The sequence below is a fragment of the Phyllobates terribilis genome, unplaced genomic scaffold (assembly GCF_046119375.1).
Source record: "Phyllobates terribilis strain yellow unplaced genomic scaffold, ASM4611937v1 Scaffold_9__5_contigs__length_417890890, whole genome shotgun sequence".
Classification (NCBI taxonomy): domain Eukaryota; kingdom Metazoa; phylum Chordata; class Amphibia; order Anura; family Dendrobatidae; genus Phyllobates; species Phyllobates terribilis.
The window spans coordinates 344,365,416-344,392,862 of NW_027362769.1; the positions used below are offsets into that span (position 1 = coordinate 344,365,416).

The window sequence follows — 27,447 nt, forward strand, 5'->3', positions numbered from 1 at the left end:
CCCCTCCCCCCGCCCCGCTGTACACTCAAACTGCGTATTAACATTAATTTTCAGCATTACTGAGAAAAAATCCAGTTATGATTTTGGTGCACGAACAGTTATCGAACATAACCTCGAACAGCCGAATTTTTTTCAAATCGTTCGTGTTCGCCGAACGGCTCGAACACCGCCCAAAACAGCTTGAATTTGAGATTGGCGAACAGTTCGAGTCGAACACCGCTCATCTCTATAAGACACCCCCAACACTAACCCCGTAGTAAAGTTTTTGATGTTTTTTCAATAAAAACACTACTTCTTGAGAACCACCATCAGTACATGCTTTCATCCCTAGAACACTACATGAATAAGTCACCAGAACCACTTTCAGAACATGAATATGTCACCAGAGTCACACTAGACTCAGGAATATGGCACCAGAACCACCATCGGTAAAGAGTATGGCAACAGAACCACCATCAGTACAGGAACACGGCAACTGAACCACCATCAGTACAGGAATACGACACCAGAACCACCACCAGCTTTGTTGGAAGCTGTATTTGTCGCATAAAGGACGCAAAAAAAAATTGCATTATCTATATGGAGTTTGTTTAGCTTTCATTTGGCTATCCACCAAATGCTGGACACCTTAATTGAAACCAAATGGCCTCCATTATAGTTAAGGTATTATTGAGTCTGACATTTTAAAATATAGCATGTCAGGAGCGAATATTGTTATGTGTCCCTTGTATTGCGTAACCAGTCCGTAAACAATGAATGATTCTATATCTAACTTTGGAATTGCACCCCTAAAGTACACCACATCTTATTTTTTATGGTATTTTTTTATGAAAAACTTAACATTATTAGTGAAAATGGTTGTCTGAGCTTGCTTCATGACCCATTGGGGGGTGCATAAGGGGTCCTGTTACCGTAGTCTCTGACCAATTCCTTTGTTTGGAGTGTGTGCCATGGGCTTCATCTGCCTAGGGCGCCAAAATATCTTTTCTGGGCCCTGATCCTATTATAACTAAAAATCAATTCATTTTTGTCCCCAAACATTAGTATGTGAACTTTACACCATGGCAGTGGTACAGCTGCAGAACAGATAAGATAAAAAAAAATTAAATCATATTTCTTTCTCCTACTATAAAATATTACATTTATAATACACCTTGGTCAGCATTTATTTGGGTGAAATGCATAATGCAATGTCTGTAAAAAGAAAGATTGTGCAATCTAAGCAAAGATTGTCTGACCAACGTAAATGGCAATGAGCCAATTAGCGGGTTATTTGTGCCCTAGTAAAGATTAACACATGTAGGAAAAATAAGCCCATGTGTATAAATATAAGGACAGCAGCACAACCAGAACGGACTCTTAACTGTACTTCGCTATGGCTTTTATTGCCTACTTTTTGGCTAGAGCCGATGTGTTGGTATACTTTTCAATTTGCATTGCACTATTCATCTATTGGATAAATGGAGTTAAGAAGAGCACAGAAAAGATGCCCCCTGGTCCTATGCCTCTGCCTGTCATTGGAAATCTCAACCTGGTGGACCTGAAAAGGCCCTATGAATCTCTGATGGAGGTAGGATACTGTACTCTTTGTATAGTCGGTGAGGATGCAACAGTTTTTAGCTGGGTACAAAGATATTTCAGTTGGGTTACTGAGTGAAACAAGTGTAACGGGGCTCAGGGTGGTAGTTATGGGTAAGTATCACTTCTTTGACACCCCGGCCCACTATAGGAAATAGTGTACTGTGAGGTTGCATGTGTGACGATGCTCCGAGATCTGAGATCTGCACAGTCCCTGTTAATGCGCTGGGTGCTGAACTGTCCCGTTTAACCCTCTCAGTCAAGAAGCCAAACCAGCTGTTATAAACAGTGATCTTTTTATGCACAATCAAACAGGTGAACATAGAGTAACAGGTTATGCATTTTTCATCACTTGACACACTGTACACAGGCTCCATTCTCAGAGTTACAATCTGCACTTTGTTTCTGGCAACAGGTACTGCACAGTAGTGAGGAGAGATCTTAAATGCCTGCATTTTCCTTAGGGGTAGAGTCATACGGGTCGACGTGTGTCGCTATACCCTGATCCCCTGTGTCCTAGCTTATATCAGTCCCCGGGGCCGATTATAGAGACGTGCTCCCTGTTTCACTACCCACAGCAGGGCGATGCCTTGTCCCAAGGTCCCTTTCTCGCTGGACAGTATGCTTCAGTATCCTCAGCAGAACGATATTTCATCTCAAGGTCCCCTTTCTCACTGGACAGTACACTTCAGTACCCACAGCAGGACGCTATCTCATCACAAGGTCCCCTTTCTTGCTGGACAGTACGCTTCCTGGACTTCTAAGCTTTTCTCCTGCCGGTTTCCCCACTTGCCTTTGTCATCCTGCTGCCTTGGTAACTAGGTCCTTTTCCTCATGAGCCTTGTAGTTCCACACAAGGAACAATCTGTCTTCCCTTTTTCTCTTACCCTTCTAGACTGACTAAAATGGATCCCTTCTCCCAGAATCCACAAAACTCCCTCCCACTATGGGCTGTACTTCTAATTAACCCTAAAACTGTCTTTCTGCCTGATGTCTGTATCTGGGCAGATTTCACCTACATTCTATACCAGAGTGAAAAGAAAGACAGTGACATCTTGTGGCCTCCAGTCAACACTGCAGCCCATAGGCAAATAACCATTAAATACATAGCAGTCACATGCATGTAAAATACATTCAACCAACAGAAATAACAGAGGAGTGAGATACCATCCTCACCACCCTCACATCCCCCCATACTTTAATTATGGTCGTCCTCAACCATACAGGACCTAAAAGCAAGGGTTAATACAAAATCAAACATTTTAACACATTCAGACTAAATTCTTACTCAGACGTCTTCTCCTCACTGGACGTCCGGCCCTTCTCGGTAAGGACCCCAGAACAAATGGTTCATGCCCATACTTAACAGAGGCCCATGGGCCAACACAGTAGCAGCCCTTCCTATCCAAGGGCACAGTCCTCAAAGTTCCTGAACTCGCTAGAGCATCAGGTTGTCCATCACACCTCCCCCCAACAACAGTCCTTAGGACCAGGGTTTCAGTCCTTTCACTATACAGACCTGCCTACGTGGCAAGCACACAGTCCCTTGGCGGAGCAACATCCTTTTATGGGATTGGGCACAGTCCTCAGCAAAGGGTGTGCAACCCTCTTGCAGCTGCAACATCCTCCAATCCAGTAAGGGGGTAAAACAAACAACGTCAGCCGACAGCGGCTAACACAGGCCCACCAGGCCTTGAGGGTATCCCTAACAGTCCCTCCGATTCCTTTTGGAAAAAAAACCACACAGGCCTTCTGGTCAAAAAGGTTCCATCTGTCCTTTTTTTTCTTCTTGCAAACAGAGACGGGATGCCTAAAACTCGAGTCCTTAAGATCTGACTTGTCTCTCCAACTGGACCAATTTTCCTGGCTATTCAGCCAACTTGAGGAAACTGTAGAAGCACTTCTGCCTACGGCAACTTTCTGTTTTCCCTCTCACAGGCCTCTTGGGTCTCAGATTGCGGGGATCCTTCCAAACTCGCCATAGCTCAGTTCATCACCCTTATCAATCCCCATTCAGGCATCCTCCCGCACATTCTGATCACTCACGGACTACCAGTGCCATCTGCGTTTTCTCTCTATGGCCTCGTCCCACCGCCTTCTCAGCCTTCATCACCACTGCGACTTTTGAGGCTTTGATCCGGATCACGTTTCCATGCTCCATGCACAGAACCACTGACCCCTTCACCTCATCGCTGGCCTTGACTTGCTCAACTGCCTCTTGATCCATATCAGCCATCTTTGCCAGAGCTCTTCTCATAAGCTCCTTCCTCCACACACGCTTCCGAGAAAATGGCGCTGGTCGCTCACTTACTATGCGCTTCCTGTGGGTTTGGCTCTGCCTATTCTTTGGCTGGATTTCTGACACGTCTGCTGTGTCACACTTCACTCCTGGCAACTCTGCTTTTGGCCACGCCTCCTGCATCCTCCATCTTCCACCCAACGGGCTGTGCCTCACACTGTGCCGCGCCCTCCTTAGGTACGCACTTCCCACTCCGGGCTAGATTCTAGCTGCAGGGGACATCCTTCTTCTGGCCGACACCCTTGGAGGCTGGACACATTTTCACACTCTCGGGCGCCATCCACGCCCACGATAGGCAGACTTTCTTCTTCTTTTCCCCGCCGCCGTTGCCATCTTGGATTCCATGCTTCTGGCCACCATCTTGGCCGCATGTATTCAGACGCCCTCTCATCTGTGCCACGGGTCTTTTCTACGCCGCCCTCTTCATCCTGCAGACAACGCCAAATGTAACGGGGCTCAGGGTGGTAGTGATGGGCGAGTGTCATTTCTTTGACACCCTGGCCCACTACAGGAAATAGCAGAGGTGTATCTAGGGGGGCAGCCAGGGAATGTGCCCCGGGCGCAGCAAGTAGGGGTGCGCAATCGGACCGCCTAATGCAGCGGTCTGAAGTGTCTCCCCCGGCGGCTGCGTTCTGCCGTCCCTCGGACAGGGATTCGACCGTTCTCTGAGCAGGGTGTCAAGCTGACAGCCAGCTCACAGAATGTGCAGCTGCCGGCTCCAAGTGTTCAATTGTGCTTTCAGACACAAGTACAATTGAAGCTCTGACTGCTGGGTCAGAGCAAAGTTAGCAGCGTGATCAGGTCATGTGATCACGCTGCTGACGTCACTGGTCGGCGCAGCTGCACATAGAGGTGGTGGAAAGTGCTCCACACTGGAGCTGAAGACAATGAAAAGAGAGGGGCAATATTTACTCTGTGGGGGCAACATTTACTCTGTGGGGGCAATATTTATGCTGTGGGGGGGCAATATTTATGCTGTGGGGGGAATATTTATGCTGCGGGGGCAATATTTATGCTGTGGGGGAAATATTTATGCTGTGGGGGAGAAGGTTGGAGAAGATTTGAGGACACAAGTTTGGGGAGCAAGGGAGGGACAGGTTTAGACAATATGGACAGCAGGAGGTGTTTGAAGCCACAGAGTATGAGGAGAAAGTGGGGAGATTGGGGGCATATATGAGGAAATAGTATGGGATGATGGGTGCATTCACAATATGGTGATTTGGAGAGATAGGTGCAGACACAGTATGGTGAGTGAGGGGATTGTTGCAGACACAGAATGGGGAGTATGGGTGCAAACGCAGTATGGGGAGTGAAGGGGGAAATGTATTGGGAGCGAGTTGGGGATGGGTACACACACAGTATGGGGAGCAGGGAAATTTGTGAGGAGACAGAATGGGAAGTCGGGGGGAATGTGAGAGAAGACCGTATGAGGAGGGAGGGCAAAATGTGTGAAGAGACAGTATGGGGGAGAAAAGTGTGAGTGGGCACAGAATAAAGACTGAGTAGTGTGTGTGGGGGGGTAGCATGGGGGGAAAGTGTAAGGTCACAGCCAGGAAGAGACAGCATGCTAAGGAGGGAGAGTGTGATGAGGGGGTACAGTATAGAGACTGGACCCTATAAGGGGGACATAGTCTGAGAGGACAGTGTGAAAAGGGGGCCAAATATGGAAAGGAGGCGGCAGTGTGGAGGTCCTGTACCATAAGAGGGACAATGTGGCGTCATATTTTGTGCAGGGAATATAGTGAGGGACAGTTATTTATTCAGGGGCTCAGCGTAGGGCAGATATTTTTATTCAGAAGCATTATTTCACTGTTATCTTTAAGGGCATTTTGTGGTGATGTGCTGCAGAAGACCGGAGAAGAAGGTAGTCTGCAGAGACAAGGTGTGAATGGGAAAAGTCATCATGGCTTCAGGACAAGATGAAGATGAAAAGAAAGAGACGTTGTCTCTGGAGTTGTTCATCTAAAAAGGTACCTGTATGTAAATGTTTTTTGTGATACTAATTCTCATACTTTTATTTATGTTAAAAGCATTAAAGTGGTTGTCCAGGTTTGTGATGTGTCTGCAGTCACTCAATGTGGCTGCAGACTTCTGAATTTTCACAGTGCGCACTACACGCTGTCAGGATTCTCTCATGCTGGTGATTTGCATACTTGTGGTCACGTGCTGACTAGACATGCGTGACTGCAGACTTTCATCTCAAACCTGGACAAGCCCTTTAACTATAAAATGAAGTCCTGTAGACAATCCTAACAGCGTGTAATATACTGTCAGGATTCAGCTCTGCTTGCTGGTTACCGCAGTCATCACGTGGCCTCTTCACTCATATGCGATTTTCACACGGTCACATGACTAGTTTTCTTCCGGCTTCTCTCATTTTTTCACTAAACATTGAGAGAATTAGGAAGAGCAGCTAGCCAGCATGTGACTGTAAGGCCACGGCCCCTCTATCAGTATTTGGTCAGTATTCGGTCAGTATTTTTTTTCAGGAGTTGGGAGCCAAAACCATGAGTGGGTGATAAATGCAGAATTGGTGCACTTGTTTCTATTATACCTTTTCTCTGATTGTTCCTCACCTGGTTTTGGCTCCCACTGCTGAGCCGTGGCCTAAGAGTGTAAATCGCTTATGTGCTTTGAGTGGTGGTTGGGGGAAGTGGGGGGGCGCCAAACTGAATTCTTGCCCTGGGTGCCAGATAACCTATATACATGTAGCGCCCCGAGGGTTTGGCCGCTACAGGGGTATTGCACCTCAGACCAGAGGTGTGATATTCCACTCCCAGGTAAGGATGGAGTATGGACCAGGGCTCAGTTAGCTGCATACAGCACACACACCCCATTTCCGAGGGACAGCTCAACGGTGCTCCCACTAGACAGAAGTGCAGGCACGACCGACTATGTCCCTGCCTGGAGTGGGGAGGGGGGTGGAACACCCAGTGCTGTAGGGGCAGATAGGGGTTGGTTCCTGAGCGTAGGAAGGAGCTCATTGGTTGCTGGTCACCTGGGCTCATGGTCAGAGGGAGGTATAAAAGGTGGGCACCATCTTAGATCTAGGTTCTGTCCAGAGAGGAGAAGACAGGGAGTAGAGGCTCTGTAGGAGCTCTACTCCAGAAGGGCCTAGTGAGAGGCCGAGGAGGAGGTGAAGGGGAGCTGAGATTTTGGCTCATCTCAGCTCCAAGAGAACGGAACAGAAAGGAACAGGAAGGAACGGAAAGGGAGAAGAAGAGACAGAGAAACAGAAGGGCTCAGGAACAAGAAGGTGGAAGGGACCCTAAGAACCCACGAGAATCCAGGGTGAAGGGTCAGGCAGATTAAGGGTACCGGATCCCAAGTTGGTGGAGGAGAAACTACCCTCAGCCAAAGACCGGTCGTCGTGATCATCTATTGGTGCGACACCTCATCAAACCTGCTTGGAAGGCACCATATAGGACAGCGGAGGACGGGGCCCACGTTTAACCACACAGGTCCTCGGCAGCTGGACAAAAGTGGGTCACTGGTGAGGCAGGCCAGAGAAAGGACAAAAGGGGGTCCTGAGCCATACTCCTGAATTGCCTGGGAGTTGACCGGGCCCCACACCTGGTGGACGCAGCACGGCTCGGGCAGTCATTCCCTGCAGAAGTGACTTGGATATTAACCGTGAGTAAAGACCCTGGACTGCAGTACGTTGTCTGTGTGCTTTTTCGCTCCTCCGGCACTACCGGTACTGGGACTCTCACCACCATCACTCCCACCATCCACTACACTGCCCTGGGGCCGCACTCTTCCCGTGGGGAGTCACACCATCCCAGCTGCATACCTCATCGGCCCCAGCGGTCTGCCCTGCAGCGGCGGTTCCTAATAACCGCAATCCACGGGTGGCGTAGTCGGACATTTCTTAAAACATCTAAAAGACTGCCACTGGTCTGACCACCCTGAGCCACGGGACCGGGTCGCCACTACTACCCCCATCGTCTCCCTATTGCCCGGTTCCGAGTGCCCCACGGCCCAGGGGGCGAGTCAGCTTTGGAGTAGTCGGCAGGATTTCGTGCCCGCTAACCACGGGTACTGCGTGCCTGAAAAGAGACTGTTTCACTGTACTAAAGATGGCGCCCGCCCCAGAAGAACGAGCGCCATAATGTGCACGCCAAAAGACCACAGGAGGCCGCCTCCCATCGTGGGCCGGGTCCCAGAATGGCGCCAAAGAGGAAGCCCGCCCCCAACAACCATGAGCACGGCTGTAGAAATGTCCGTCAACGTGGGGGGGCTGCCCCTGAGAGTGATTGTCAGCAGAATGCCCCAGGACCACCCCCCATGGGGGCGGAAAGAGAAGAAAACTGCGGGGCAGGGGGTGGTCTGGATCAGTTTGGCCAGGCCGCACCCGGAGATGGAGAAAGAAATCAGCTCCAGTACTTTGGCAAGGGGCCTGCTGCAAGCTACACCACCATGCAGCCTCACCGAGCTGCTAGCCCATCTCCCCAAGGAGGACCCCGAGTATACGCGGGCGGCGCTGGAGGAGCTGGACCGGAGGATGGTCCGGGCGCAGCAGGACGTGATCGCTGGGTGGAAAGAGGAAGTGGCCCGGCGGGCTGTGACCCTGCAGCAGGAGGCGCCAGCGACATCCAGCGGCACACCAGCCACCGAGGGCAGTGAAGACAGAGCGGAGGCTGAAGACGACGCCGCGGAGAAGGCTGCGACAGGAGAGGCAGGTAACGGAGACGCCCCTACCCCGAACCCTGGGGCCGCCGACCTGCCCCTGCACCCCGTTGCGGAGCCCAACACACCTGGACCCGCCGTCGACACTGTGCCTCCACCGCCATCAACCGGCCCCCAGGCCGTCGACGCTGTCAGTGAGCCCCGCCCCACGCCGTGCCCTCTGACCCCAGGCATGCTCAGCCAACTGCCATCGCAGGCCCGGCCGCAAGGCCCAGCGCCCCCAGGCGCCGCTGCCCCGACGGAACCCCCTGCACCCGCTGTACCACCCCTGGGAGCAACAAGGAAACGACCAGCACAGGCCTGGTCGCAAGGCCACGTGCCCCCGGGCGCCGCCAACCCGCTTGCACCCCCTGCTGCTGCAGTACCACCACTGGGCGCAGATCTCTTCGCCCAACACACCAGTCCGGATGGGCTGCCTTTCATCTGGCCCCCCGAGTTTGTCAACCCCCGCTTTCGGAGGAGCCCGCCCGCGGAGGTTGAAGTACCATCTGAGCCCCTCATACCTGCTCCGGCACCTCAGGAAATCCCCCAGCTGCCATTGGATAATGCCCAGTTTGAATGGGACCCCACCGGGGAGGACCTAATGGGGTTCACAAGGGAAACACGAGCGGGCGCAGCCGAACGGCGGGAGGCCTGCCGCCAATAGCTGGAAATGTTTGAGAGGGAGCAGCGAGAGCGGCGGGTGAAACAAGAGAAGCTGCAGGTCCAGAGCGCGGAGCAGAAAATGAAGGTCCGGCGAGATCCCCGAACTGCCCGCAGTCCCCGAGTCACCGGGACTGTTGTGAAGTTCCAGATGGAGCGCGGCTGGGGTTTCATCCGAGACCCTGAGACCATCAGCGATGTGTTCGTGACGAGGAGAGATGTGGAGAGCCACCTGCCGGAGGGTCATCGAGGGCGAGATCTGTTTCCAGGGGATGTGGTGTCTTACACCGGACACCAAGGCGTGAAGGGATGGTACGCCCTCCACGTCCACAGAGTAGTAGAGGAGGAGGAACAGCACTACTCGGACGTTGAGTACCAAGAGGACCCGGATGGGCCTGAAGATGACGAGGAGGAGCAAGGCGCATATGGAGGACGACGATAGAGAGTAAGAAGAAGCGCCAATATAAATAGTTACCCGTCAGGGTACAAAGGAACTGTGTGGGACTGTTTCAAATTGAGTGTGGTCCCCGTTGGGACTGATATAGGACTGTTTGATTGTTGCCCTATCCCCTAAGTGACCTGGCTGAGGACTGAGAGCTGCCATCCCCCCTTTTCAACCGGCCGAGGACTGGGAACGGCCAATCCCATGTATATAGTTGCGCTTCTTAAAGCGCCCCCTACTGGTTTTATAAAAAGACTGCAATGTCTACCTCAAGGCAAATTTGCTGGACTGTTGCACTTAGAAGAAGAAAGAACACCTGGTCGCAAGTTGCACCGCGGCCATGATCCAAGAATCCAAGAATGTGCTTTACTTAAAAATGTTTTACATGGGAAAGTTTTATATGCTGCTAGGTGATAATGCAAACGTTTTATAAGATGTTTTATACAAAAGAGTTCCGGAAGTACTGAAAATGTTTCCATAATGTCTAGTGAAAAGAAAAGTGTGTCCCATAAAGGGAACTGAACTGTGTCGTCCGTTTCTAAATGTAAAAAGTTTTAAAAAGTTTTGCATGTCCTGTAATCAACTGTTTTTGCTCTTTTCCTGCCCGAGGACGTGCTGTGCTTTACCAGGGGGGAATGTAGCGCCCCGAGGGTTCGGCCGCTACAGGGGTATTGCACCTCAGACCAGAGGTGTGATATTCCACTCCCAGGTAAGGATGGAGTATGGACCAGGGCTCAGTTAGCTGCATACAGCACACACACCCCATTTCCGAGGGACAGCTCAACGGTGCTCCCACTAGACAGAAGTGCAGGCACGACCGACTATGTCCCTGCCTGGAGTGGGGAGGGGGGTGGAACACCCATTGCTGTAGGGGCAGATAGGGGTTGATTCCTGAGCGTAGGAAGGAGCTCATTGGTTGCTGGTCACCTGGGCTCATGGTCAGAGGGAGGTATAAAAGGTGGGCACCATCTTAGATCTAGGTTCTGTCCAGAGAGGAGAAGACAGGGAGTAGAGGCTCTGTAGGAGCTCTACTCCAGAAAGGCCTAGTGAGAGGCCGAGGAGGAGGTGAAGGGGAGCTGAGATTTTGGCTCATCTCAGCTCCAAGAGAACGGAACAGAAAGGAACAGGAAGGAACGGAAAGGGAGAAGAAGAGACAGAGAAACAGAAGGGCTCAGGAACAAGAAGGTGGAAGGGACCCTAAGAACCCACGAGAATCCAGGGTGAAGGGTCAGGCAGATTAAGGGTACCGGATCCCAAGTTGGTGGAGGAGAAACTACCCTCAGCCAAAGACCGGTCGTCGTGATCATCTATTGGTGCGACACCTCATCAAACCTGCTTGGAAGGCACCATATAGGACAGCGGAGGACGGGGCCCACGTTTAACCACACAGGTCCGCGGCAGCTGGACAAAAGTGGGTCACTGGTGAGGCAGGCCAGAGAAAGTACAAAAGGGGGTCCTGAGCCATACTCCTGAATTGCCTGGGAGTTGACCGGGCCCCACACCTGGTGGACGCAGCACGGCTCGGGCAGTCATTCCCTGCAGAAGTGATATTAACCGTGAGTAAAGACCCTGGACTGCAGTACGTTGTCTGTGTGCTTTTTCGCTCCTCCGGCACTACCGGTACTGGGACTCTCACCACCATCACTCCCACCATCCACTACACTGCCCTGGGGCCGCACTCTTCCCGTGGGGAGTCACACCATCCCAGCTGCATACCTCATAGGCCCCAGCGGTCTGCCCTGCAGCGGCGGTTCCTAATAACCGCAATCCACGGGTGGCGTAGTCGGACATCTCTTAAAACATCTAAAAGACTGCCACTGGTCTGACCACTCTGAGCCACGGGACCGGGTCGCCACTACTACCCCCATCGTCTCCCTATTGCCCGGTTCCGAGTGCCCCACGGCCCAGGGGGCGAGTCATACACCTCTGGGAAATAGTGTACTGTGAGGTTGCATGTGTGACGATGCTTCAAGATATGATATCTCCACAGTTCCTGTTAATGTACTTGGTGTAGAACAGTCCCGTTTAACCCTCTCAGTCAAAAAGCCAAACCAGCTGTTATAAACAGTGATCTTTTTATGCACAGTCAAACAGGTGAACATAGAGTAACAGGATATGCATTTTTCATCACTTGCCACACTGTACACAGGCTCCATTCTCAGAGTTACAATCTGCACTTTGTTTCTGGCAACAGGTACGGCACAGTAGTGAGGAGAGATCTTTAATGCCTGCATTTTCCTTAGGGGTAGAGTCATACGGGTCCACGTGTGTCGCTATGCCCTGATCCCCTGTGTCCTTGCTTATATCAGTCTTAGGGGCCGCTCGGAGAGACATGCTCCCTATTTCAGTACCCACAGCAGAGCGATGCCTTGTCCCAAGGTCCCTTTCTTGCAGGACAGTATGCTTCAGTACCCACAGCAGGACGCTATTTCATCCCAAGGTCCCCTTTCTCACTGGACAGTACACTTCAGTACCCACAGCAGGACGCTATCTCATCCCAAGGTCCCCTTTCTCACTGGACAGTACGCTTCAGTACTCACAGCAGGACGCTATCTCATCCCAAGGTCCCCTTTCTCACTGGACAGTATGCTTCCTGGACTTCTAAGCTTTTCTCCTGCAGGGTTCCCCACTTGCCTGTGTCGTCCTGCTGCCTGTGTAACTAGGTCCTTTTCCTCATGAGCCTTGTAGTTCCACACAAGGAACAATCTGTCATCCCTTTTTCTCTTACTCTTCTAGACTGACTAAAATGGATCCCTTCTCCCAGAATCCACAAAACTCCCTCTCACTATGGACTGTACTTCTAATGAACCCTCAAACTGTCTTTGTGCACGATTGTCTGTATCTAGGCAGAGTTCACCTACATTCTATACCAGAGTGAAAAGAAAGACAGGGACATCTTGTGGCCTCCATTCAACACTGCAGCCCATAGGGAAATAACCATTAAATACATAGCAGTAACATGCCTGTAAAATACATTCAACCAACAGAAATATCAGAGGAGTGAGATACCATCCTCACCACCCTCACACAGGTATAAATGTATTCATGATGGGCATTAAAGGTCTGGAGGTCTTATCCTTTACTGCATTATACACAAACCCTTGATGTGAATGGGCAATGTCTAACGTTTCATTTGCCCTGTGGTGGCAAGGGAGAGAGATTGAATACTTACTGTCAGATTTTCAGATCACTGGAGCTGTCTGCAGGTGGACACTTTGTAATCAAATTATTGTCAAGGGACCATCTAATAAAATAGAGATTGCTCAAAATCAAGATCCCCTTGAAGTCCCGTAGACTTGTCATGTTGCTGGAGATGCATGAAACCATTTTCTGCAATTATTGTTTTCAGTGTGTTAATTTACTCAGTTAGTGCCCTATTATTTTAATGAAACAATGGGAGAAGAAAAAATGGATTGATGAAAATACCTTAGCATCTATAATATAAAAGTAAATGTGTCTGTCTGTTCGAAGGCTCTATAGACTGCGCAAGCGCGATGTGCCTGCGCAGTCTAGCCAGAGACAGAAGAAAACATTTGCGATTATAGGTGAGTGGGAGGAGGATGAGGATGAAGGACTGTGGTGTCAGAGATCACAGTATGCAAAAGCGCTGACCGCATACCGCTATCTCCAGCACCATTAGGACACATACCTCGATCTCTGGCGAGTCTGGAGGAGGCGTGTGGTACCGAGGTTCGCGCCTGCGCATAGCGCGATCTCCGGCTCCATTTTGTTGAAGACAAGTTTGCAGTGTGCAAATTTGTCTTCAACAAAATGGCACCGGAGAGCGCGCCAGGATGGGGGAGCACAAATACGAGGATGGGGAAGCAGGATGGGGGCACAAATACCAAGATGGGGGAGCACAAATACGAGGATGGGGGAGCACAAACACCAGGATGTGGTAGCACAAATACCAGGATGGGGGACAACAAATACCAGGATGGTGGAGCTGGAAGGGGGCACAAATACCAGGATGAGGGAGCACAAATACAAGGATGGGGGAGCACAAATATCAGGATGGGGGGGCACAAATACCAGGATGAGGGAGAACAAATACCAGGATGGGGGAGCATAAATACCAGGATGGGGGCACAAATACGAGGATGGGGGAGCAGGATGGGGGCAGCACAAAAAAGGATGGGGGCGCAGGATGGGGGCAGCACATAAAAGGATGGGGGTGCAGGATGGGAGCAGCACATAACAGGATAGGGGTGCAAGGTGGGGGCTGCACAAAACAGGATGGGAGACCAAGATGGGGGCAGCACATAAAAGGATGGGGGTGCAGGATGGGAGCAGCTCAAAACAGGATGGGGTGCAGGATGGGGGCGGCTTAAAACAGGATGGGGGCAGCACAAAACAGGATGGGGGCAGCACAAAAAAGGAAGGGGACAGCACAAATACCTGGATGGGGGACCTGGATAGGGGAGAACAAATATCAGGATGGGTGGCACAAATACCAGAATAGGGGAGCATGGACCATGATGGGGGCGCAAATACCAGGATGGGGGAGCAGGATGGGGGCTGCACAAAAGAGGATGGAGGCTGCACAAAAGAGGATGGGGGCTGCACAAAACGGGATTGGGGCGCAGGATGGGGGCAGCAAATAACAGGATGGGGGTGCAAGACGGGGGCAGCATATAACAGGATGGGGGCAGCACATAACAGGATGGGGGCGCAGGTTGGGGGCACCACATAACAGGATGGAGGAGCAGGATGGGGGCAGCACATAACAAGATGAAGGTGCACATAACAGGATGGAGGGCATATACCAGGATGGGAGCACCACATAACAGGATGGGGGCAGCACATAACAGGTTGGGGGCAGCGCATAACAGGATGGAGGAGCACATAACAGGATGGGGCATCACATAACAGAATGGAGGAGCACATAACAGGATGGGGCAGCCCATAACAGGATGGAGGCAGCCCATAACAGGATGGGGGCAGCCGATAACAGGATAGGGGTGCACATAACAGGACAGGGGAGCACATAACAGGATGGGGGAGCACATAACAGAATTGGGGGGGCACATGACAGGATGGGGGAGCACAAAACAGGATGGGGGCACAGGATGGGGGCTCAGGATGGGGGCAGCACATAACAGGATGGAGGAGCAAATAACAGGATGAGGGCGCAGGATGGGGGCAGCACATAACAGGATGGAGGGCACAGGATGGGGGCAGCACATAACAGGATGGGGGAGCATATACCTTAATGGGAGACCGTATAGCAATAAAAATGCTTGCCACACGGGTGTAAAACGGGTTCAATAGCTAGTTTAATATATTGCCAAATGTAACTTCTATACTATTTCATTTGTAAACTATGGGCAATATTATAGGGTTTGTTCTCCCTCTTGGTGCTATCATTTTTCTATGAAAAATGACAATGACTGTAGAGATTTATGTCAATTGAGGCATTAGTAAATTTGGACATTGCTTTTGGGATATATGACTTTCCCACGATTAACAGTTGATCATCATGGATCAGAAAAGCCAATCCTGCATTGGCCAACTGATTACTGCACCAAATTATTCTGAGTGAGCATCCTCTTTAAAAATGTTCAGGGTTGAGATCAGGGTTTTGTTGAGATCCTTCTCATGAGACTTTGCAAAAAAAAATTATTTTTACTAGTGTTGAGCGAGCATGCTCGACACTGCTCGGTACTCGCCCGAGCATCACGCTACTCGAAATATTCAGCGAGCACCGAGCATTTCCGGGTTACTCGGGCGGGAGCTCGGGTCTCTGCCCTGCATGTTTGGCGCTCTTTACAGAGCCAATGAACATGCAGGGATTGCCTGCCATGCACTGTAATGCCGCAGCCATGTTGGTTGTGGCATTACAGTGATTGGCTGGCCGCACAGCGTCACCTCGAGTATTTAAAACCGGGCGCCGCCATCTTGGACACAGTCGCTCCGGATTAGACAGTGTAGGGACAGCGCTGCTGATTTAGGGAGAGATATAAACTGCAAAATAGTTAGTGTAGGGTCTGTAAAGGCTGCCAGAACAAACAAACAGTCCTTTTCAGGACTAATATCCATCCCAGATACCAGGCAGGCAGGCAGGCTGTATAGGAGACACAGTGGTTATACCAGCAAACGTTGCATTACAGTCCTGTGTGCTCCTGTTGCTGAAATTGCTGGACTTAGCACCAGGTGTCGGGGGCCAGGAAAAATCCTTTTTTTTTCATCTAAATCCTCCTTTTTTTTTCCTCCTTCACACTGTACAAATACCTGTCTTATTAACCTTTTGGTGTGTACCCCCCCCCCCCAAAAAAAAAAGCGTGTCTCTGATTTTTCAGACACAAATATAACTGTTGAAAATAGTCTGGTGTAGGCTAGAGAAACAGAAGTGTTGTTTTGCACTTCCACGGTTCAAACCTCTGTATTATCCATTTTGGGCCATTTATATCTAAAAAAAAAACAGTTTGAGTGTGTCGCTCACTGTTCAGCCGCAAATATCTCTATTTAAAAAAGTGTGGTATACCCCAGTAAACAATAACTGTGGTTTTGCCATCCCACGGTAAAAAATCTCTATTATTCAGCTTTTGGTAGTTTTTTCCGTAAAGAAAAACAGTAGTGTCTCCTGACTGTTGTGACACAAAAATATATCTGTTGAAAATAGTCTTGTGTAGGCCCGACATCCCAGTGTGGTTTCGCAGTTCCACGGGTCAAATCGTTGTACTATCCAGTTTTGGGCCTTTGGTATCTAAAAAAAAAGCAGTTGGAGTGTGTCGCTCACTGTTCAGCCGCAAATATGTCTATATAAAAAAGTGTGGTATACCACAGTAAACAATAACTGTGGTTTTGCCATCCCACAGTAAAAAATCTCTATTATTCAGCTTTTGGTAGTTTTTTCCGTAAAGAAAAACAGTAGTGTCTCCTGACTGTTGTGACACAAAAATATATCTGTTGAAAATAGTCTTGTGTAGGCCCGACATCCCAGTGTGGTTTCGCGGTTCCACGGGTCAAATCGCTGTACTATCCAGTTTTGGGCCTTTGGTATCTAAATAAAAAGCAGTTGGAGTGTGTCGCTCACTGTTCAGCCGCAAATATCTCTATTTAAAAAAGTGTGGTATACCCCAGTAAACAATAACTGTGGTTTTCCTCTTCCACTGTTCTAATCTACTCTTTATTACCCTTTTTCCATTGATAGTGCAAGTGTAAGCTATTTTACTTCATTTACAATGGGCAGGACGCGTGGCAAGGGACCTGGAAGTGGACGTTCTGGTGATGGTTCGTGCAGAGGACGGGGTTGTGGCCAAGGTGAAAATGTGACACAACCAACAGCCATATCTTCTCGCTCCCACTTCTTGACCGAATTACTAGGGAAGCACAGAACAACACTAGTATTGAGAACTGATCAGTGTGAACAGGTTATTAATTGGAAAGCAGATAATACTTCCAGTTACCTGGGCACCACCACCTCCGGTCTGTCTTCCACACGGTCAACTCTTAGTAGCCGTGAGTCTCGACCGCATACTCCTCCTCACCCTGATGCTCCTTCCTCCCACCATGCCGAGTGTCGTCAGACAGCAAGTGATCCCACACTTGGACACTCTGAAAAGCTGTTCACTGGTCCATTTCCATATTTGGGCCCCTCGCCTGATACGCTTGAAGTGGTGGAAGAGGAGATCCCATGTTGCGATGCCCAAATATTTGAACAGCCACGGCCACAGGAAGTCGACGTTGGCAATCTGTCACAAGAGGTGGACGATGACGAGACACAATTGCCAGGAAGTGAGGAGGAGGATCGTGGTGCGCAAGTGGAAGAGGAGGAGGTGGTGGATGATCTAGTAACTGACCCAACGTGGAAGGAGGACATGCAGAGTGAGGCCAGCAGCACACAGGGGGAGGGAGGCAGAGTACCCCAACAGGCAGGAAGAAGCAGTGTGGTGGCCGCAGACAGAAGGCAGGCAACCGTTCCCCGTAACACCAACACGAGGGACGTTGCCAGTACAAGCGGTAGGTCTTCCAGAGTCTGGAATTTTTTTAAAGACTCTGCTGATAACCCCAAAAAGGCCATATGTTCCACCTGCCATGCCAGCATCAGCAGGGGTGGCAAAACTACCAGCCTGACCACCACCAGCATGATCAGGCACATGGCAGCAAAGCACCCAACTTTGTGGGGCGAAACCCAGGGTCCACGACCAGTGTCAGCGGGTGTCACCACTGCTTCTTCCACTGTTGTGCGTGCAATAGAACCCCCTGTTGTGTGTGCAAGGCAATCCCCTGTCCATACTGCATGTAAAGATGCCCCCTCCTCTCAGTCTTCCCTTGTTATGGCAGTTTCTCAAGAAACAGCATCAACGTCCACGTCCACGTCCCACCACAGCGTTCAATTGTCCATATCCCAGACCTTTGAACGAAAGCGGAAATTCGCAGCTAACGCCCCACAGGCCACAGTCCTAAGTTGGCACATTTCACGACTGCTTGCGTTGGAAATGCTGCCTTTTAGGCTGGTGGAGACGGAATCCTTCCGCAATCTTATGGTGGTGGCCGTCCTTCGGTACTCGGTCCCCAGCCGACACTATTTTGCCCGGTGTGCCATCCCCGCACTACACAAGCACGTGTCCCAAAGCATCTGCCGTGCCCTCAACAACGCAGTTACTGGGAGAGTCCACCTGACAACGGACACGTGGACAAGTGCTTGTGGCCAGGGATGGTACATCTCTCTGACGGCACACTGGGTAAACATAGTGGAAGCCGGGACCCAGTCGGACCTTGGGACGGAACACATCCTCCCCACACCGAGGATTGCGGGCCCTATGTCAGTCAGAGTTGCCCCCACAGTGTACAACTCCTGTGCATCATCCTCCTCCTCCTCATGTTCAGCCTCCATCTCAGATATCACCACATCAGTTACAAGCTGGAAGCATTGCAGTACTGCCTCCGCCAAGCGGCAACAGGCTGTGCTGAAATTCATAAGCTTAGGTGATAAACCTCACACTGCTTGTGAGTTGTGGACAGCTGTGAAAGAGCAGGAAGATCTGTGGCTTAGACCGCTGAACCTACATCCCGGCATGGTCGTGTGTGACAATGGCCGTAACCTGGTGGCGGCTCTGAGGCGAGGTGAGATCACACACGTACCATGCCTGGCTCATGTGCTTAACCTCGTGGTTCAGCGGTTTCTTAAATCGTACCCCGAGTTGCCAGATCTGCTCGTGAAAGTACGCCGCCTGTCAGCTCATTTTCGCAAGTCGGCTACAGCTTCCGCCTCCCTTGCTGTGTTGCAGCAGTGTTTGCAGCTTCCGGCACACTGACTGGTGTGTGATGTCCCCACACGTTGGAACTCTACCCTCCACATGTTGCAAAGGATTTGTGAGCAGAAGAGAGCAGTTGTGGAGTACCAGCTGCAACAAGGCCGTCGATATTCAGGTCAGACTCCACACATAAGACCTCAGGAGTGGACCTGGATGTCTGACATATGTACCATCCTGACAAACTTTGAGGAGGCCACCAAGATGGTGAGTGGCGATGACGCCATCATTAGTGTCAGCATCCCACTTGTCTGTCTTTTGCAACGCTCTCTGCAGAGAATTAAAGAGGAGGCATTGCAGCCAGAGTATGATTAGATGGATCAAGAAGCCGTAGCGGGCGATTACACACAGCCCAGTCTCATCTCATCCCAACGTGCATTGGGGGACAATGAGGGAGAGGAGGAGGAGGAGGAGAAGGAAGAACAGGAGCTGCTATCATGCGTTGTAGACGGTAGTACCTGTACAAGTGTCATACCGTCGGTTCAGCGTGGGCGGCCTGAGGACAGGGGGGAGGAGGAAGAGGAGGAGGAGAGCATGGTCAATCGTCATCTTGGTGAGGACACGGAAATCTTGCCCGTTACCAGTCTGGCACGCATGGCTGACTTTATGTTACGCTGCCTTAACAGTGACCCTCGCGTTGTTAAAATGTTGGGTGACAGTCATTACTGGTTGGTGACACTTGTAGACCCCTGCTACAAGGAGAACTTTCACTCTCTTATTCCTGAGATGGAGAGGTCTACAAAAATGGGGCAGTACCAGAAGGCCCTTGCTGCAGAACTCTTAAAAAAATTCCCATCTGAACACGCTAGCGGCAGAGGTCACAGGGGAACACTGTCAACATTCTGGGACAGTTTTCTGACACCCGCCCAGCTTACAGGCCCTGAGGCGCGGGGTACTCTCACAAGGAGTGGAAAGTTTCAAAAGATGGTGAGGGAGTACCTTGCTGACCGTACCAGCATCCTCTGTGATTCCTCTGTGCCTTTTAATTATTGGGTATCCAAGCTGGACACTTGGAATGAACTCGCTCTGTACGCCTTGGAGGTCCTGGCCTGCCCTGCCGCTAGCGTGTTATCGGAGCGTGTTTTTAGTGCCGCTGGGGGAATTATAACTGATAAGCGCACTCGCCTGTCAACTGACAATGCTGACAAGCTGACCCTTATCAAAATGAACAAGGGCTGGATTGGGCCAGACTTCTCATCACCACCAAATGACAGCAGAGTAACATAAAGTCAAATCCACTGTGTTATTTCGGGAGGTGTATTCACATGCACCGCTTCACACCCACACATGTGTATACTCTTCCTTGTTTCGGCTGTTTTATCTTCTTCTCCTTATCCTCAGCCTCCACCACCACTATACCACCAGGGTGCCAGCATTGCAAGTTCCTCCGTCCTTATTTTTGGCAGCTTTTGCTTGCAAGGCATAAGCAAATACTATGGGACACCCACTCCCCAATAATGGGACTTATGTTTGTAATATGCTGTACTGCATGGCTCTTGTAAGGGGCATTGCATGTTGCTCCGTCCTAATTTTTTGCAGCTTTTGCTTGCAAGGCATAAGCAAATACTATGGGAGACCCACTCCCCAATAATGGGACTTATATTTGTAATATGCTGTACTGCATGGCTCTTGTAAGGGGCATTGCATGTTGCTCCGTCCTAATTTTTGGCAGCTTTTGCTTGCAAGGCATAAGCAAATACTATGGGAGACCCACTCCCCAATAATGGGACCTATGTTTGTAATATGCTGTACTGCATGGCTCTTGTAAGGGGCATTGCAAGTTGCTCCGTCCTAATTTTTGGCAGCTTTTGCTTGGAAAGCATAAGCAAATACTATGGGACACCCACTCCCCAATAATGGGACTTATGTTTGTAATATGCTGTACTGCATGGCTCTTGTAAGGGGCATTGCATGTTGCTCCATCCTAATTTTTGGCAGCTTTTGCTTGCAAGGCATAAGCAAATACTATGGGAGATCCACTCCCCAATAATGGGACTTATGTTTATAATATGCTGTACTGCATGGCTCTTGTAAGGGGCATTGCAAGTTGCTCCGTCCTAATTTTTGGCAGCTTTTGCTTGGAAAGCATAAGCAAATACTATGGGACACCAACTCCCCAATAATGGGACTCATGTTTGTAATATGCTGTACTTCATGGCTCTTGTAAGGGGCATTGCAAGTTGCTCCGTCCTAATTTTTGGCAGATTTTGCTTGGAAAGCATAAGCAAATACTATGGAACACCCACTCCCCAATAATGGGACTTATGTTTGTAATATGCTGTACTGCATGTGACGCGCCCCCTGGGCCGTGTGTACACGTGTGTGGGATACCCGGTGCCGGGTCTCTGGGGTCTGTAGTCTCCATGGCGGTGACCCGGTCCCGTGGCTCAGGCTGGTCAAACCAGTGGCAGTCTTTCTTAGGTTTTGAGGTTAATTGTCCGACTGCGCCTCCCGTGGATTGCGGTCAGGGAGTACCACCGCTGCGAGGCAGACCGCTGAGGCTGGTGTTGTGTGCGCAGCAGAGAATGGGATAACTCCCCACGGGAGGAGTATAGCCTCAGGGCAGTGAGTGTGGATGATGGGGTTGATGGTGCATGAGCGCAGCAGGAACGACTCAGAGTCTTTGCAGTGCAGTTCAGGGTCTTTACTGATGATTATAAGGTAGACCCTCCCGGGAGTACTGGCTAGCATAAGAGGCCTGGTCAGTCTGTGAGCAAGCAGGAGTTCCCCTGGCCATGTGGAGTTGTAGGCCTCCCCGTCTGTCTGCACTCTTCCTGGCTACCTTGCTGTAAGCGGGTAGAAGTAGCCCACGTCCCTGAGTGTACCGTGTAGTGCTCACCCGTATGGCTGGTGACTTGGGGCCTTCTGTTAGCCTCCACTCCACGATGGCGGTGCTGGTCCCTTGCTTGTGACTGAGCCTCCGGGCTTCTATGGCCAGAGGACCTGAAATCCCCTGCCGGCTGGTTTCTGCTGCTGGATATATAAGTCCTCACAGCCTCGGACTCCTGTGTCCGGTTCCTATTGTCTTCTGCCAGAGCGAGCTCTGCTCAGCTTCCAGCCCCTGGTCTTTAGCTCCTAGCTCCTACAGAGCTCCTTGCTGTTACTTTCCCTTGCTCTCACTCTGACTCTGACTGTTCTCTGTTCTCTGACTCACTCAACCCCGCCCCAGATCCAGTTTATAAGGGCAGAATTCTCCCCTCCCAGGACTGGGGCAGGAGGATGTTGCATGTTTAAGGGATCCTGACCAGGAAACCTCCCACTTGCTCTCCGACGTAATATCTCTATTACTGTGGTGACCAGACCCCTGGGGTGCCACACATGGCTCTTGTAAGGGGCATTGCAGTTCCTCATAATTTTTGGAATGCCTTCCATTCACTGCTTAGGCCAGCAGTGCACATGAGACCCAGTTGCTATAAATGGAAAAAAAGGTTTAGTTAACGCCCTCTGACCTCCATGTCATTTCCAAGGGGCATTGGAGTGCCTCGAAATTTTTGGCAGGCATTGCACTCACTGTATGCCCTATAACTGTGTAGCCGAACCGCTCCTTTTGTTACAGAAACATATCCTACAAGACATATCTGGTTGACTGGCCTGATATTGATGTGAATGGTCTCTGTTCCTCCTGCTCTTTCTCCTTTGCCACTACCTCATCCATCATTTATCACCTGAAGCTTTGTTTTAACGGTAGTCATAGAACTTGGATAGTAGCAGGAAAACATCCAGCAATCCTCGGAGGAGGTAGGATATGCGCCAAAACGCTGACCACCTCAGGCCTAGCCGCTACTACATACATGTGCTTGCATTACAACAAAACAAAGCAGATGCTAACTTCTATCATCCTCATCATGCTCCTCACCTTGGCACTCTCAACTCCCCTGATGGAGAAGCCAGGGCCCACCGGAGGAGTCTGATAGTCCGCTGGGCTCGGCCAATGCTGCCCTAAAGCAGGCCAGGCTAAGAAAAGTGTGGGAAAGGTTACCGGGACAAATAGGGGTGGCTGGGGACCGAGTATGGACACCCGGCCACCCCCTGGAGGCTGGGGAGCAAGCGGGGACACCCGGCCACCAGGCGGCTGGGGACTGAGTATGGATACAAGGCCGCCGACACAGCCATGGCGTGGTGGCCAGATTCCGCCTCCACATGCCTAAAAGGCCCAATTTAAAGTGCAAGCAAACAGTATGGTATTGCAGCCTGGGGGTGGGTGGGTGGCAGGCTGCATACTTGCGCTTGCATTGCAAGGAATGGGAGAGGTACAATTGAACACTGCCCTGGGACAAGGACTTGAATGGGGATAGTTGCAAGTCAGCAACGACAGGTGCAAGGTGGGAGGCATCTTCGCATGTACCATGAACAGGGGTTTGGCATGCACACACTACAGCGGAATAGGCTCTCCTTCCCACTAAATGCACTGGGGAGGGCACAGGTAATGTTTTGGTATACGCGCTTAATCTTATGTATAAGGCACACCAGGACAAATAGGGGCGGCTGGGGACTGAGTATGGATACCTCGCTGCCGAAGCAGCCATGAGGTAGTGGCCAGCTTCGGCCTCCTCCAAACTAAAAGGCCCCATTTCAAGTGCAAGCTAGCAGTATGGAATTGTAGTCTGGGGGTGGGTGGGTGGCAGGCTGCACACTTACACTTGCATTAAAAGAAAACATAGCAGATGCTAACTTCTGTCATCATCATCATGCTCCTCACCTTGGCACTCTCAACTCCACCGATGGAGAAGTCAGGGCCCACCGGAGGAGTCTGGTTCTCTGCTGGGCTTGTCCAATGCTGCCTAAAGCAGGCCGGGATAAGAAAAGTGTGTGGGGGGATGTTCCAAGGAGAAATAGGGGCGGCTGGGGACCGTTTATGGACATCCGGCTGCCCCCAGGCGGCTGGGGACCGTGTGTGGACACCCGGCCGCGGGGCGGCTGGGGACCGAGTATGGACACCTGGCCGCCGGGCGGCTGGGGACTGAGTATGGATTCCAGGCCGCCAACACAGCCATGACGTGGTGGCCAGATTCCGCCTCCACATGCCTAAAAGGCCCAATTTCAAGTTCAAGCAAGCAAGCAGTATGGTATTGCAGCCTGGGGGTGGGTGGGTGGCAGGCTGCATACTTGCACTTGTATTGCAAGGAATGGGGGAGGTACAATTGAACACTGCCCTGGGACTAGAACTTGCATGGGGATAGTTGCAAGTCTGCATCTTCTGATGCGGCAAGGATCACTTATGATGGGCACACTTTTAGAGAGTGACCTTGGAGTCAGAGATGCTTCGAGGGGTCTTCCCCATGCTGTTCCCATGTCTTTTCAGCACTTTATGCATGTGTCACACAGCACATGGCCAGATAAGGTTGTAAAATGTTAAAATGACATTTCCTGGTGAATGCATTTGTCATAGTTGAAAGCAATACAAAAGTGCAAAAACGCATTAAAAATGCTACTTGTGAACATAGCCCAAGGTGTGGAGGAGTATTTTTGTTTTTGGTCATTTATTTTAACTTATACACAAGTCTTTACCCTGGAAAGGATGTTCCTTAACATATTTCACAGGAAAAAAGTTTCACTTTCGTTTTTGAACGTTTTATTGTGAGCCCGTAAAAGTGGCTTAATACCTCTGACCACGTTGTTGACAGCAGTGACCTGGGGGTCAGAAATGCTTCCTGGGGCGATTCCCATGCTGTCCCCATGTCATTTGAGCACTGTCCCTATCGTTTTGGGCACTTGTTAGGCTTTTAAAAGACTGCCGGGGGTGCCACCGCAAAAATGCTCGAGTCTCCCATAGACTAACATTGGGCTCGTTGCTCGGGTCGAGCACCCGAGTATCACGGCGAGCTCGGCCCGAGCTTTGAGCACCCGAGCATTTTAGTGCTCGCTCAACACTAATTTTTACCAGTTTTGCTTCATGTGCCGAGCCATGATCTTGTATTTTTTGAATATTAAATACCTTGTATCACTTGGTTGAAATGAGACAATTAACCATAGGAAAATGTTCCTTGATTTCTAATGACACTATATCATAATCTCATACAGGGGGCTGAAATATACATCAGAGGCCCCTTTTCAAACACAGCTCCTCCTTCTCTAATGACTAGATAGCAAAAAGCAAGTCATAAAGCCTCCTTGTTTAGACCAATCACTCACCGCTGTGCGTTGATGACTGGGAGGTTTCACAATCTACATGTGCCTACTAGTCATGGGTATCATTTGTATAGTCCCTACATGCAATGTAGTAGACAGTAGTACTGCTCTTATACTTTCCAGATGGCGGAGGTCATCATTGGCTGTAGGACGCCTGCCTACTGCACATAAGAATGTCCTATGGTAATGGCCATTCTTTTAGTTCAGCTAAATGTAATGAAATAGTGTAGTTTTCCATTCCATTTGAGGGTATGTATGTACGTTTTAATGGTCAGCATATGAGAAAAGTCAAAATGCATGGACTTATGAAATTATCAAAGTAACTAAACTTATTATGCATTTTTTACATTTTGCAGGCACTTTTGATGCCTGGAGATTTGTGGGGGTCCAGGTCCTCAGACTCTTATGAATTGTTGAAAAAGTTGCAGAGAAGTAAGCAGAGTGTGAGGCAGGAGCGCATAACTTCTCCCTGTATAAGCACACAGAATAGAGTACGGATACATTAGAAAGTCATAGGCTTTCTATTGTATCCATACACTGTTCTGTGTATTTTCATGGGTGGTCCTGTCTCCTACGCTACACCTTTCTCTGTCATCATTTGAGTCTCAAATACGTAGTATGAGTCTCACCACCGATCTGCAAGCATATAAAATGCCTGCAAAATATGAAAAAATGCATAAAAGTTATGTTTAAATAGTTGAATGCCATGATCTCTGTTTATAGTTATGACCCCAACTAAACTCCAAAGAAATTGGTCTAAACGCAAAATTAAATAAATGTGCTGATTCACTAAAAGCTGCTAAACTGAGATTCATCAGATACAGTTTTGTAATCTCCTCCAATGAAGTTTGTTTTGAACTGAATCAATGAATAAATATGTAAGTGGGTCATCAGTTGTGGGTCTCTTTGACCCTAAACATGGCTCCCAGGATGGTGCAATTATGGAAACAGTAGGGTTACCTTATTATTTATTTATATAGTAACATTGATTCCATGGTGCTGTATATGAGAAGGGGTTACATACTGTACAAAATACATATATCACTTACAGTAAACAATATCATCTGCTAGTGTAGGTCCACTGTGTTTTATCAATACCAAAGTCAGCGCAGCCGTCTACCGGGAAATTTTAGAGCACTTCATGCTTCCCTCTGCCGACAAGCTTTTTGGAGATGGAAATTTCATTCTCCAGCAGGACTTGGCACCTGTCCACACTGCCAAAAGTATCAATACCTGGTTTAAAAACAACAGTATCACTGTGCTTGATTGGCCAGCAAACTCGTCTGACCCTAACCTCATAGAGAATCTATGGGGTATTGTCAAGAGGAAGATGAGAGACACCAGACCCAACAATGCAGACGAGCTGAAGGCTGCTATCAAAGCAACCTGGGCTTCCATAACCCCTCAGCAGTGCCACAGGCTGATCGCCTCCATGCCACGCTGCATTGATGCAGTAATTGATGCAAAAGGAGCCCCGACCAAGTATTGAGGGCATTTACTGAACATACATTTCAGTAGGCCAACATTTCAGATTTTAAAAACATTTTTCAAGCTGTTGTTAGAAAGTATTCTAATTTACTGAGATAATGACTTTTGTGTTTTCATTGGCTGTAAGCCATAATCATCAACATTAACAAAAATAAACACTCGAAATATATCACTCTGTTTGTACTGACTTCTTATGTACAGCACCATGGAATCAATGGCGCTATATAAATAAATAAAAATAGTGATAATAATATATATGAGTTTCACTTTTTGTATTGAAGAACTGAAATAAATTTACTTTTTGATGATATTTTAATTTAGTGAGAAGCACTTGTACAAAATACAGATATCACTTACAGAAAACAATGACAGACTGGTGCAGAGGTAAGACGACCCTGACCTTGTCGGCTTACATTCTACAGGATGATGGAGAAGGAGACAGCAGGTTGGTGGGGTTGAAGCAGCTCCAGTGTTGGTGAGGAGGCAGCTCCGGTGGTGATGTGGAGGCAGCAAGGTCATTGCAGGTTATAAGCTTTCTTGAAGAGATAGGATTTCAAGTTTCATCTGAAGGATCCGAGTGTGGTGGATAATCGAATGTGTTGTGCCACAGAATTCCAGAGGATGGGGGATATTCGGGAGTAGTCTTTGAGGCAATTGCCTCATAGACTGAGGCGATTGGGTGAGGAAAGGATAAGTTTAGAGGAGAGACAGAGGTCTTCGGAGGACCGGAGATTACGTGAGGGAAGATATTGGGAGATTAGTTCACAGGTATGTGAGGGGCTCAGTGTGGTAGTTGTGGTGAGGGGCTGCTGCGTTCCCACACCCTGGCTCCCTGACAAAGACAAATGTCCCAATTCTCCTGTGCGTGTGGTGTAACACTCATGTTTTGGTCGCAGATCTCTGCTGTCTTCGGTTCTTCCACC

At 49.7% G+C, this 27,447-nt stretch overlaps 1 protein-coding gene across 1 annotated transcript in view; it reads left to right on the forward strand.

The window, feature by feature from the left end:
• The first annotated feature begins 1,290 nt into the window (after window positions 1-1,290).
• The window catches only part of LOC141162209 (cytochrome P450 2K4-like), an 82,871-nt gene continuing 56,714 nt past the window's right edge, over window positions 1,291-27,447 (forward strand). Inside the window, exon 1 of the mRNA XM_073648065.1 lies at window positions 1,291-1,570. Within this exon, the coding sequence (XP_073504166.1) occupies window positions 1,376-1,570 (195 nt within the window). The 5' untranslated portion in view covers window positions 1,291-1,375. The remainder of the gene's footprint in view (window positions 1,571-27,447) is intronic.